The following is a 13966-nucleotide window of genomic DNA, read 5'->3' on the forward strand; positions in this document are numbered from 1 at the left end:
ATAAATGACAAAAGAAAATAAAATAATAATAATTTTATCACCCCCATCAACCTCCAACTCAATAGCAAATTTCCGCATTAGCAATCTCCATCATTTAGATATCATTTTTGGTACTCTTCCCCATGCCTTCAATTAAAATAATCAAAGATTGTGACTAGGTCTCTATCTATATATCTCCTTTCCTCGCTCTGATACCATCCATTCCTAACTGTATTAAATTGTAATGTCTCTTAACGTTTTAGTGTATGAATTTACATGACTGCTATGTTTTCTATTTCTATAGTAAGAGATATCCATCATTGAATTAATGTAAACACCCAACTAAACGGTTGTGGATGCTCAAAGTGTCCAATTGTTGATTGTGATGATCCTTTTTTTTTTACAAATTATTATTTTACAAGAGGCAGGGTAATGTAGGGGGCAAAAGGCACTTGGAAATAGGATTTTGAAGTTGTCAATCTTCAGAGATTGGATTCCTCTCCTCGTCAATATCAATAACTAAAACGCGATCTGGATGGAGGCCCTTCGGTCCCTCAGCGTAGAGTGTCGGAAGATAGGCCTTATATGCTGGTAAATAACGGGATACGAAGTCCAAAACCTGCACGCATTTTTCATGTCCTGGTATTTTAGTAATAACCCAAGAGCGATTTGATATGCAAAATAATAAATACTGTGAATTATGGAAGATCATCAATATGATTGTTAAACTGCAAAGCTGAATGCAAGACAAATTTAAAAAGTTGTAAATCCATGCTTAGTCTGAATAAGCATCCAAATCATTAGACAATGGAGGATGTGACGCTGAATTGCCTTCAGTTGCAGACGTCAAGATGAATTGATAGTCCATAATATATATTTAAAGCTATATTCACCAAGTTTGCCTCCTAATTCTGTATCACCTATGCTTTCAGCCTCTTTTCAAATTCTTATTTTATTCCTATTTGTCTTGCTAATTAATTATTTTAGTGTCACATTTGCATATATTTTGGGTTTAGTAAAATCACCCTATCAAATGATGGATCATACAACCCTTTAGAGATGGAAATTTTCGTGTATTCATAACCATTTTATCACACTCAACATTTAATCTTCTCCATTTAATTAAATTTATTTTCTCTACCTCATATTAAGTAAACAACCATTTACAACAATATTATTGAATACACATAGGTGCAAGTAATAACATATTAATTAATTAATAGCAACAAATATTATACAAATAGAATTAGCAAATATAATATAATCAATAGTGAAATTTAAGTTTTTATAATGATGCATAATGCATTATGATTATGACCTTACTTGATCCATGATCCTACTTGAGTTAAGCATACCACTTCTGAATATAGAGATGTAGGACCAAAAAAAAACTGACTTCTCCTAGGTTTGCAGATCCACCGATCTCTTACACCAGGTCGGTATGTCAACACTTATGAAGATTTACATAAAGTCTTTAGTTATGCTAAGGATGAGCTTAGTCGAACTCTCCACTAGAACTCAGCTAGATTTACATGAAGTCTTTAGTTATGCTAAGGATGAGCTTAGTCGAACTCTCCACTCAGAACTCAGCTAGATTTACATGAAGTCTTTAGTTATGCTAAGGATGAGCTTAGTCGAACTCTCCACTCAGAACTCAGCTCCTCCCAAGTTCTCTATAGAGCTTGATCTCCTAAGCCTTCAGCCCGATCGATCTCCCAAGCACCCTGTTCGGTCAGTCACGTGTACATTGAGCTCGGTTCCGTAAGTTCTCTTATCAATAATGGTCTAAGGTTGATGTGACTCATAGTCTTGGCAACGATCCTTCCACAATCACCAACTTTGGCTAGTAATGGTCAAGAAATTAAAATTGTCATAATTAATTGATAATAATTGGGATCAATACTAGAAACAACTAAAATAGTTGAAATGACAAAATGACCCATCTTTTCTGAAAGATAGTGGTCACAATCTCTGCAGATTTCTCTCACCCCTTACACCTATAAATACTCAGGTTTGTGCATCATTGACGAGGTATGTGCACCGTTGACAAGTTTGAAATCTCACCTTCTGACAATTTCTACTCTGCTTTCATTTTCACTACACTCTAGTGAGGTCGGACCATGCAGTGCAAGTCGGACTGCATCTCCACCTCACTAGATGATCCCCACATCATGACTGCCACCTTGACACCCAACTTAATAGTAAATATCCGTATTATCATTTTGACACGGTCTATGAGAAATTGATTGAATCAAGCGAAGACATTGAGCTGGTAACAACAAGAGCTAATCCAGAAACCCTAAGTAAGTTATTCACTAGTTGATGCAACTAGCCCACATCCAACAACTTGGAGAAGGAGGGTATATCGCTTTGGCTTAGCTGACTCGGCTGATTGCTACTACACTGGAGAAGGCCCTCAAGAGAAGTGTTGCTCAGAATCCTCCCAACTTGAAAGACTGAGTAGAGGACTTGGACTCCTGAATGAGCATCCCCGAGAAACTACAACTCATGCTACTCGAGAGGCCCACACCCACCTAGACAACCAGAAAGTGCTACATGATGAGCCTAACAAGCCAGGAGGCAAGGGGAGCCACGTCGTGTAGGGGAACTCCTTTCTCAACAAAAATTCTAGCCAAGAAGTTACCAGCTAATTTCTAACCATTACACGTGAGGGAATACAATAATTCCACTATGCTAAGGACCATCAAAGCAAATTCGAGAATACCACCCTACTGCATCAATACCAAAATATAGTCAAATTCTAAATCTTCTTGACGACTCTAGTCAAGCTGGCTTAACAATGGTTCAACATGGTACAACCTAACAGAATTCAATCCTTTGAAGATTTCAGCTCAGTGTTCTTTCACTACTTCATCGGTGACAAAATACTAAACCAGCCCCCAACTTAAAGAGCAAGAGTAGGCAGAGTTACTTCAGGAATACATCGAGCACTTCACTCAAACAATTTTGGAAATAGCTTCTACCACTCCTGAGATGTTAGTGCCTTCTCTCAAGACCTCCAAGTTGGGGAGTTCTTTCTCGCTTTAGTGAAAAGGACCCTATTCAACTATGATGAGCTCTTAGGACCAGCCGAGAAATACATCAATATTAGGAAACCTAGAAGATTAAATGGAGTAAACAAAAGTAGATAGCCTAACTTGTAGAGAAGGAGAAAGAAGGACAGAATAGAGGCCCCCTGAGAAGGTCGAGCACCTAGGGCACTTCGCCACTTACACGCCTTTGAAAGTATCCAAAAGTTATGGTGTTGTAGATTTGTGAAGAAGAATCATGAAGAGAAATGGGTGTTGCAACGAGTCTAGGGTTTTAGGAAAGGGCTTAAATGGCACAAATACAACCTCTTCTACTCATTCAATCGTGAGTATGGTCATGCCATTCAAAACTGCTAAAAGCTAGGTCGAGGAATAAAGTGTGTTATCAACAATAATCCACGAGTGAGGTCCTTTCTCGTCCTAAAGAGAGGCCTAAAGGAGAAAGGACGAGTGGCACATCATCCGAGGTCCCTCGTGGTGGACACGTAGAGGAGACAGGATCAAGCCGGGAACAATGAGATACACCTCAAGAAAAGAGAGAGCACCTTGAAGAAGGCCAGATGATGACCACCATCCCACTCGATGTCTCAGAAGGGGGTCACTAATAGAGCATGAAAATGGAGGATGCCCCCTCTAAATCCAAATCACTTAAAGTGCTTTATTTTAAATATTTGTTTAACACTAATTTAAGAAAATAGAAGTTCTTTCACAATGCAGAAATAGAGTTCCCCACGTGAGCTTCCAAAGCTCTGAGATCAAGCTTCATCATCTTTCCAATACCTCAGAGGTTGGCCCAAGATCTTAAGATCAAACTCCCTTATCTATCCACAACCTTAAAGGTTCACCTAACGTCTTGAGATAGAGTTTTATCACTCCAAAACTTCAAAGGTTCCTCGAGGCATTGAGATCGGGCTCTTATCTCTTCCAAATCTTAAGGTTCGCCCAAGGTCTCATAATTGTATTTGAGTCTCATCTCTCCTAGACCTCAGAGGTCCAACTGAGGTCTTTGTATCGAGTTCCCTTATCTCCCCCCAACCTCAAAGATTCGTCAAAGATCTCAAGATCAAGTTTGAGTTCCATCTCTTCCAAATCTCAAAAATTTGCCCAAGGTCTCAAGGTTGAGTTCTATTATCTCTGTTAAACCTCAAAGATTCACCTAAGGTCATGGAACTAAGCATCATTATCTCTCCCAATAATAAAGGTTCTTCTAAGGTCTTAGAATCGAGCTCCTTTATCTCTCCTCCAAACTCAAAAGTTCGCCCAAGGTCTCACAATCTAGTTCTAATTCCATCTCTTTTTGACCTCAAAGGTCCGCCCATGGTCTCGAGATCAAGCTTCATTATTTCTCTCAGGCCTTAAAGCTCCACCCAAGGCCTCAGGATCGAGCTCCTTTATCTCTCCCTACCCTTAGAGCTTTATCCAAGGTCTTCGAACTAAGTTCGAGTTCTAACTCTCCCAGACCTCAAAGGTTTGCACAAGGTCTCTAGAATGAGCTTATCTCTCCTAACCTCAGAGATTCACACAAGGCTTTAGGATTGAGTTTGAGTTTTATCTCTTCTGGACCTTAGAGGCCTAAGGCCTCAAGATTGAGTTCTCTTATCTCTCCACAACCTCAAATATTAGCCCAAGATCTAAAGATCGAGATTCATCTCTCCCAAACCTAAACCTTAAAAGTTCCCTCAAAACCTCAAGATCAAACTCTCTTATCTCCCTAACCTCATGCACCAACCTCAGAGGTTCACCCAAGATCATAGGACTAAACTCCATCATCTCACCAAGATCTTAGAGGTTTGCCCAATGTCTCAGAATCGAACTCCCTTATCTATCCTTGACCTCAAAGATTCACCCAATTTCTTGAGGTCGAGGTCCCTTATCCCTTCTTGACTTTAGACGTTTACTTAAGGTCTCGGGATCGAGCTCTATAATCTCCTTTGTTTGCCCAAGGTCTTACGATCGAGCTTCATTTCCTCTCCCCAATCTTAGAGATTTGCCCAAGCTCTGGGGATAAAGCTCTCCCATCTCTCCCGAACCTTAAAGGTTCACCTAAGTCACAAGATCGAGTTATTCTATTATGTCTCCTAAGCCTCCCCAACCTCAAATGTTTCCTCAGGTCACAAGATGAGTTTTTCTTATTATTCTCTTCTTGACCTTAAAGGTTCGCTTGAAGACTCGAGGATTAACCTTCTCGTACTAAGTTCAGATGTAATCAATACAAATTAGCCTCAAATAGTTATTTCATTCATTTAAATATAAATTCATTTATGTCCCTTTCATAGAAATTACAATAATTATTTCAAGTTCAAAAGCCTTAGGAGGGAGGCTCAGCAAGGTCTACTCACTGTGTGGGAAGTTGATCGATGCTCCTTCTAGTAGATAACCACACCATCCCCAAGACATAAGGATGGTGACCTTACATGGGCTAGTTGACAAGTTAGATGGTCCATGAGTTGGTTCAGTTATAAGTGGCATATTGTTTGTAGATCCGCCAATGTGGGCAAACTTGGTTGATTGTAGGATCTCAATATCAAAGGCTACTTGCTCACCCATTGATAAAGGAATAAGGGTTGTGGTCGGGCTCAGTTACAACTGAGGGTCGTCCCCCAAATGATGAGGGTTGAGGATTTGAAAATGTCGCTAAGTCTCTAGAAACTTTATTAGGGCCTCCTCGTGGTGGACTTCTAGGGTCTCCAAAGCCTCGGAGGGGAGAACCAACCATTGCCTCTTTTGTACTAAGGGAGCCCCCTCAACCTCCTATATGGGAGACAAAATTGAAGTCCGACCTCAATCACAATCTACATGAAACAAACTAGAGTCACAAGCAACCTATGGCCTCTTGAGCTCGAACTCTAGAGGACTCAACTTGTAGTGGTAGAGGAGGTGCTCCTTGATGAGGACATTGATGTCATAGTGTCATCCTTAAAGAGCCCTAAAGATTTGACAACAAAGAAGGGCAAGGAAGACCTCCCCTTCCTTATACATGCCCTATTCAAGCATTGGCGTGAAACTCTCCTCCTAGAGGGTGGAAATTGGAAGGGAAGGGCAAGATGGACACAAAGGAAGAAGTCTTTCCAATGCTAATTGAAGGATAGTTAAATCCCTAAAAACTAGGAATCGGGTCGGGCAACAATATAAAACACCTCGACCTCAACTCTTTTTAAGATAAGAGTAGAAGGAGGGGTAAGAGGAAGACCTAAATGCCGAAAAACAACCGTCGTCTCAGCGAGAAGGCAAAAAAGAATTAAGGGCCAGTTGACTTAGACAAATGCCAAAAGAAGTAGTTACCTGCTGAAAGAAAGGAGGGTGGGGGAGCAAAGACCACCCTCCAACTAACCAACAAAGAAGTGGATAGACCTCGATGGAGGAAGATGTGGTTGGTCACTCGACCTAGGGAGTATTATTTTGAAACTCGGAGGAATCTCGTACCCCTCTCAAATCGCTGAAACAACATGGTGAATCAATAAGGCCTCCGAGTCTCAAACCAAGGCCTTTAGGTCAATGCTAATCGTACCTCAATAGAGGCCACTAGGGTGGCCCCTGACGACCTTTCCCAAACCTATCAGCATGACAAACGAACAACTCCATACAAAGATAAGGACATGGCCTAACGATAGTGGCAAGAAAAGGACACAAAGGACTTATAGAGGGGAGGCACTAGGTTGAGGACCAAAAAAATGACATATAGAAGAAGGGAAAACCCTAAACCTTTATATCATGTTTAGGCTTTCTGCTAGACCATTAATTTTAGCAAATCCAACAACATAGAAGTCCTCGGGAAGATTAAGCATTCCCTTTGTCAATCCGACGCAATTACTATCAGACATTACATGATGGTTAAGCAAAGCCATGGAGAAAATTTCAAAATTATGAGTGCTTAAATCAAAGTTAAGGACACCTAAATTTGAAATTAATGGCACCCAAATCAATGCTTAAGTGGGAATTTAAATTAAATCATACTTCACTTAGGCGGATCAACATACATCCAATTAAGATGGATACCCTGACTTGGCTGTATAGCTCAACTCGACTTTAAGGGGGATAGCGATGCCCCATGATTACGACCATACTTCAAGTTAGTAGGTCACATCTACGAGGTCCTACTCTAGGTCAGCATATCACTTGCGTATGTAAAGACTTAGGATCAAAAGACAAACTTCTCCTAGGAGGTCGACTGACCTCGCCTAGGAGGTCAAAGGTTAATTGACCTCTTCTATTAGCATGTCGACACTTCCGTCTCAAGTCTCTAGCCAAGCTCTCTAGATATTTTTTTCCCAAATCCTTCCACCGAAATCTAGATGTTTTTTTCCCAAATCCTTCCACCGAGTTCTCTGCTTAGTAACAGTCCAAGATTAACATGGCCCACAGTTTTGGCAATGGTCTTTCCATTCCATGATTGTCATATCTAGCTAGTAATAGGCAAGTAGCTATGGCCACCATAATTAAATTCAAAATTAAATCTGAATCGACAATGAAAACAACTAAAACAATCGCAAAATGGCTCCTCTTTTCCAAAGATTGTGGTCATGATCTTCATAGGTTTCTCTCTCCCCTCAAACCAATAAATACTATGTGCATAGCAATCTCTTCTTCTCACAATTTCTACTCTGCTTTCACTTGTACCACACCCAAATGATTTAAGTATCTGACTCACAATTTCGACCTGACTAGACTTCACTCATATCCAAACATTAGTTCATGTTTGGATCAACCCTTGGTTAAACTAATCAGACCTAGGTACATTGTTAAACATCGAAACTCTGGAGGTAAACTACAACAACATTAAGTTCATATCTTTTTACATTAGTCATGGATGAACTCACTAGACATATCTAATAAATTCGAATTTTAATGAAAAACACTAGAAGTAAAAGACTTATAAGTAAATACAGAATATATAAAATTTAAATTTAATAGTATTGGATATAGTAAGACAATTATTAAGATAATAAATGACGAGTTATCGTCAACTAAGAACTTTAAATATGTAGGATCAATTTTGCAAAAGAATTGAGGGATTGATAGAGATGTTTTACATAGGACACTAGTACGATGGTTAAAATGGAAGGTATCAAGTGTTTTTTATAATCGTAAGTTATCTCTAAAACTTAAAGGGAAGTTTCAAAAAATGATAGTTAGACCTATTATATTATATAGAGTTGAATATTAGGCTACGAAACAAACACACAAGCAAAAGATGAGAGTCGCAGAGATGAGGATATTAAGGTGAATATGCGAATATACGAGAATGGATAAAATAATAAATGAGAACATTAGAGAGAGTTAAAGTGGCACTCATTGAGGAAAAACTCTGAGAGATGCATTTAAGATTATATGGATATGTACTTAGGAGATCAATAAATATCTCAGTTAACCTATGTGAGACCATGACAAATATGCACATTAATCAAAGAAGAGGGAGACCAAAATAGACTTGGTTAACAATGATAAAATATGATGAAACTCATTTAAATATAGTTAAGGATATAATAAAGAATCAAACCCAATGGTGTAGAATAATCCATATAAATGACCCCACTTATTAGGATAAAGACTTGATTATTATTATTGTTAATTCTTTTTTGTGATGCAAAATATCCACAAATATAGAAATTAATTAAATTGTAATCATAGAGTATGTTCATTTTTACTAAAATACATTTCATTAGATATTTTTATTTTATTTGCATCAATTTTTTTTTTGTTATACTTGAATGTTGAGACACAATGATAGTTTTCTCCTAAATTTATTATTTTTGGTAATTCACTTCACTCATATGCATAAACATCAATTTAATGCTAAATAACTGTTGCAACAAAAAGCTTTAAAAAAAAAGCTTTTTGCCACCATGAAGGCTCGATAATTTTTTCAGCCTAACACTCAAACCATTTTGATTCTTCTTTCAACTCTAATCATTACGTTCTAGCAATAATAAAAATAACATGATTATCAAAAAGATATTTATACTTTTAAAAAGCATTTGCTAATTTACTCAAAGTGTTGGGTTAAGTAGTGGAACAAGAAAACAAAACCAAGAGAAGGATGACTCACTTCTTCGTTAGACATGCCTGGTTTCCCATCTTCCCTCATAGCCACCTCTGCCTAAAATCCACAAGAAAGAAGGGAATTAAGGATCTAATATGAAAGTACGAATACTAAAGTAACTAGAATGAAAGATGTAAGAATGATAAAGAAATTAGACCAAATGAAACAACATGAGCAATTTTTTATTTTATCAAAATGTAGTAACCTGCAGTCGCCACTGGTATACACAATTGGGATCCTTAATCTTGATGATGATCCAAGCTTCAACAAACTTGTCCCATGCATCATAGTAAGCTTTGAGGTTTTCGTTTACCACTTGGAGCTAAAATCCAGCAGTTTCAAATTAATAAATAGCAAAAGCAGAAGCAAGCCACATTATTTCTCAGTTGTTTGAGGTCTCCCCTCATATCATTGTATTAATCTCAAAATGTTGCTTTGGGGCCTTGGCCATAACCATGAAAAAAAGACAATAAGACAGAGAAAAATAAAATAAATAGAATGCAAGTGCATTCACTAAAGAACTTGCCTGTGGATCAACTGCATTTACTACATCATTTGGAAGTGGTTTAAATCCAAGCATCCAACCTTCAAATAGAATGACCTAGAGGAAAAGAAAAACAAAAATAGTAAACTTCTAATCGTTATATCTAAGATGGAGCAAGCATTAAATGTTTTGGAATTTAAGAAAGTATACTTCTAAAGGTCCTTCCACCTCAGGCCATGTTGAAGGGTCAGCCCTATCACCCCTCCCTCCATAAGCTGACTATGCGAATAAAGAACTGCAATGGTAATTAACATATAGAAAAATGGAAAAAATTAAAAAGGAGGAAATTAAGATGATAAGTGTACCTTGTCATACCGTGGTAGTTTCATCTTTGCACCTGAATGGTTATTCAGCAAGCACTTATAACTTTTATGTAATGAAACTGATAACAGTTTGCTCAGATCTATATCAAATAATAGAATCCCTACAGATGAATTTAGTAATAGAACAATACCATTATTTGTCAATTTCTTTAAGGATGTAAGAGTATCAATGGAGAATTGTAGGTCATGGCTTCCCGCATTCCCACGGAACTGAAAAAATGTTAAATGATTACTTCACTATGTAGCATCTAAAAACTTGAAAGGGAGGCCATGATCGCATGCAAGATTGAATATGTAGTCCAATATAGGGGGGTAATGACCCTTTTTTAGCACCTCTAATAGAGCATTGCTGGGATTTTGATTCCTTAGTTTCACCTAAATATACAACTAATAATCAGTTGTGAAAGTGAGAACGGGAAAGAAGGTTAGGAGAGTGCATACAAAATGTTGGTATGTGTACCTGCTCCTCAGCAGTCAAATAGAAGTCATCAATTGATAAAGTTGCAGATCTCCTACATTCCATTAGAACTTACTTCACTTAACGAAATATAAGTTGCCAGTGTAAATGAGTTTAAGGATAGTGGCATACCTCCCACATTTCCGAAAAAGATAATCGAGTGCAAAAACAAGGGTAGTTTTTCCACTGCCTTGAGGAGCACTGACGCCAATCTGTGAAAAAAAAATAGATCCTTTTAACTTGAACAGAGAAATTGTGCACCCAAAAAAGACAAAGAAACAGAAGACAACACGCAAATGTGTATTTTCTTTCTAACAGCTATTTCTAATATTAGTGAAGAATGAAGTGACGATTTGCGGTATACCACGAGTGGAGGAACATCGACGTCATCGCCGAACGTGGTTCGGTGGCGCTTGAGCTGTTCTTGGCACCAAAAAAACACCGGCACATAGTAGTGGTAGATCCTGGCCTTCTCAGGAGGAGATAGGCTGAGATCATTGAGTCGGAACAATTGGCAAAGGCGCACTCCGTTTGTAATCCAGTTGTCGATGGACTCTGCCACCGTCTCAGCAGTGAAGCCTAACTGCTTCATCAGAGGACCTGCGCATATAAAATCGAAGAGGTCACTGAAAGAGGAGACGACCGAAGGAGATGCTGGTAATGTGGAGCGCAAAGCCGTTCCTCCCCGCACAGTGAGTGCTAGACGACCACCGATGAACGACGGAAAACCTGCATGAGAAAGAGGGGGGTAATATGTTGACAGGATCAGATGAGGAGAAATTGAAAATAGATTTGATGCAAACCAGAGAGAGAGGGTTGGGGAAATCGAAGGCACGATGATTTGAAGGTGAGGGCCTGAGAGGAAAGGGAAGGTGCTGGTGGAGGCGGCGGAGGGGAAGGGTGATGGGAGGCGACGGAGGTGAGAAGGGCCATGGTTGCCACCGCCACACCAGGAGGAAAGGGAAGGGGACGATGAGAGGCTGCTTGCCTTGCCACCGCTCTATCCGAATCGCCAAACTGTGCTCCACACCTCTCATGATCTGTTTTCGTTTGCGTTCCTTGGTTTGGATGATGATAACGTGACGCACATCATTGTCAAAGAGCCAAACTGTTTCTGCTTCCCTTGGATGAATGTTTTAGCCCAATGTTTACTTGGATAAATTATAATTTTTATTATCAAAGATGTTTATTATTTGTAAGATAGAGTTCAGTGCTAGAGAGAGATGCATAACACGTTCATTATTTTTTTACTCATTAGAAAAACTTTTGAAAAATAAAAGTGTGGAATGCAATGAAAAGAAAAAAAAGTTAACATTTTTATTTACTTAGTTCGCAGCCACAGGTTATTACTACAAAGTTCACGGTCCTTGATCATTTTTGACGGATAATTTATTATTAAATTCTCCTCTTACGAGAGAGAGTTTTCACTTTTACAAAGGATATTTTATTATCCTAAGAATTTAAGCATAAAAAGCAAATGTAAAATTACCGACTAATAGAGTAGATGTTTAGCGTAGAGGTTGGTGCAGCTCTTCGGCGTTACGACGGCATCTCGGATATGTTGGTGCGCGCAGAAGGTTATCATAGTAGTGTAAATTATCGCTTTTAGGGTTTCCCCTCGTAGCTGCATATATAAGTCAATCCGATCACCTGAAACTCCTTCTGGGCGCCTCTACGTCATCTTGTTAATTCGCTTCCGATGTTGACTCAACATCTTCAAGGCGTCTGTATCCCTTTCGAGCACCTGGATGCTGACGTGAAGGTTGTCGGATCAACTTTAACTCCACAACGCCTTATCCATATCCGGGTGCCTGGAGTCTTTTCCGGACGCCTAGAGGCTGAGGTATCCTGATCACTAAGAACTTACCACCTCATCCTCCCTTGCTGGCCCGATCGGTTGACGTTTAAGCACCAGGATCCCTTCCGAGTGTCTGGTCCGTTCGATCGCCCGGATCCAAATTGGGACGCCTGAAATCTAAAGTTTCAGTTCCTCTTTTCCTGCATCACAAGGTTTGTCCAGAACAAAATAAAAGCAAAAACTTGACAGTTTTAGCAAACTGTCTAATCTTGACTTTTAGATTTTCAGTGAAACCCTAGATCAGACTGGCGCCTACTGTTTCCTTCCCGGGAACACGTCCTCACCCACTCAACTTGGGAGAATTTATCTTTGTTAAATCTAATCCTCCATACCTATTGGACTTTTGCTCAACATCTAACCCTCGACCCCCAGGACTTCCACCACTAGACGTCCGATTCTCCAGACCTACTTAGACTTTTCCGCTTGGTACTCTGATCTGTCAACTCTTCCTATCCAGTCCTCCTAACTAAGATTTCCTTACCCAGTCCTTCTGACCAAGACTTCCTTGTCCAATCCTCCTGACTAGGACTTCTTTTGCCTAGCCGCAATTAGGACTTTCTTTTCCTAGCCTCAACTAGGACTTCCCTATGCTACCTGCACAATTAATTCAACTCATTAGTCAACTTCACAAGCTTAACTTGAACCCTTTGCCATTATCAAAATTCTGGTTCGATCATTTGGTGCTCCTTGTACCAACAATATTTACTACTCATTTTATACTCTTGATTATCACCTTAACTTAATAGATTGTCAAACATCAAAAAGGGAATATTGTTGTTCATGTATGTATGATGCATATTTTGGAGGGTTGTTGATACGATCTAACCAAACATGTGCAATGTATGATTTTGATTTTTGGGCCAGATTTAAGTTAAGTATTTATTGTGGTCTAATGTTTTGTCAAATGTGCAGGAGTAGAAAACTTGATAGGTTGTATGGAAGTCCTAGCAGATATATATGGGATGTCAGATGCTAGGTAGATGGACATGGATGGAAGTACTAGCAAACATGAGATGTCGGATGCTTGACACATGGACATGGATGAAAGTCCTAGCGGGCATGAGATGTCGGATGCTAGGTAGATCGACATAGATGGTAGTTTTGGTAGACATGGAATGTCGGATTCTTAGTAGATGGATGTGGTAGAAGATCTAGTAGGCAAGAAGTGTCGAATGCTAGGTGGATAAAGTCCAAAAAGGATCATGGCAAGGAAAATCTAGAATGGTGAGACTCCAAGCAAAGGAAACTCAAAGTGGTGAGACTCCTGGCATGAAAGTCCAGTTGGCATAGAGGCCTTCTGGCATCATGTATGCTTCTAACATGAGATCTTTGAATTTTTGTAACCCTAGGACTATGATAGTTTCAAAGCTTGGCCGACTCATCCTATAGATGGGTCGAGTCATGGTGCCTCATTCAACTCATACTGAGGTAATAATTGACTATTACACAAGAGTATACAATCCTTAAATTCAAACAAGTCTGGATTCATTGTATTAGATCAGTCGACTATGTAGATTGTTAAAGTCGTCTAATCAATACCACAAATGACTACTGAGATTGTGGTTTGAGTAGTTGACTGATGGAAATTATAATGCATTTGAATTTGTAATTTAGCATGAAATGGAACAAAATGTTGATTAGTGCACTAATATAATTGATTGATGAATTTGGAATGAAATAGAAGGCGTGTTTAGTGCAGTAATACAATTGATTGA

At 39.1% G+C, this 13966-nt stretch overlaps 1 protein-coding gene across 1 annotated transcript; it reads right to left on the reverse strand.

Annotated features, from left to right (window-relative positions):
* Positions 1-280: 280 nt before the first annotated feature.
* On the reverse strand, positions 281-11416 carry LOC141821236 (D-glycerate 3-kinase, chloroplastic). The gene is made up of 12 exons (XM_074708637.1): positions 11197-11416; positions 10758-11122; positions 10526-10605; positions 10397-10448; positions 10270-10311; positions 10068-10146; positions 9919-9950; positions 9764-9832; positions 9596-9670; positions 9275-9391; positions 9076-9126; positions 281-598 (listed from the first exon to the last, which is right to left on the reverse strand). Exons 1-12 carry the CDS (start codon positions 11324-11326, stop codon positions 455-457), a joined length of 1236 nt encoding a protein of 411 aa, XP_074564738.1. The 5' UTR covers positions 11327-11416; the 3' UTR covers positions 281-454.
* Between the last annotated feature and the right edge of the window lie 2550 nt (positions 11417-13966).

This window comes from Curcuma longa, chromosome 2, assembly GCF_044706935.1.
Source record: "Curcuma longa cultivar G26 ecotype Majalengka, Jawa Barat chromosome 2, ITB_CL_G26_1.1, whole genome shotgun sequence".
Classification (NCBI taxonomy): Eukaryota; Viridiplantae; Streptophyta; class Magnoliopsida; order Zingiberales; family Zingiberaceae; genus Curcuma; species Curcuma longa.

Bases quoted from the DNA above. Each gene is read 5' to 3' on its own strand.
- LOC141821236 (XM_074708637.1), bottom strand. From the start codon at position 11,326: ATGGCCCTTCTCACCTCCGTCGCCTCCCATCACCCTTCCCCTCCGCCG. The intron at 10,312-10,396 runs GTACACATACCA...TTGTATATTTAG, and splicing joins ATTTGACTGCTGAGGAGCAG to GTGAAACTAAGGAATCAAAA. The intron at 9,951-10,067 runs GTATTGTTCTAT...ATAACCATTCAG, and splicing joins AAAGAAATTGACAAATAATG to GTGCAAAGATGAAACTACCA.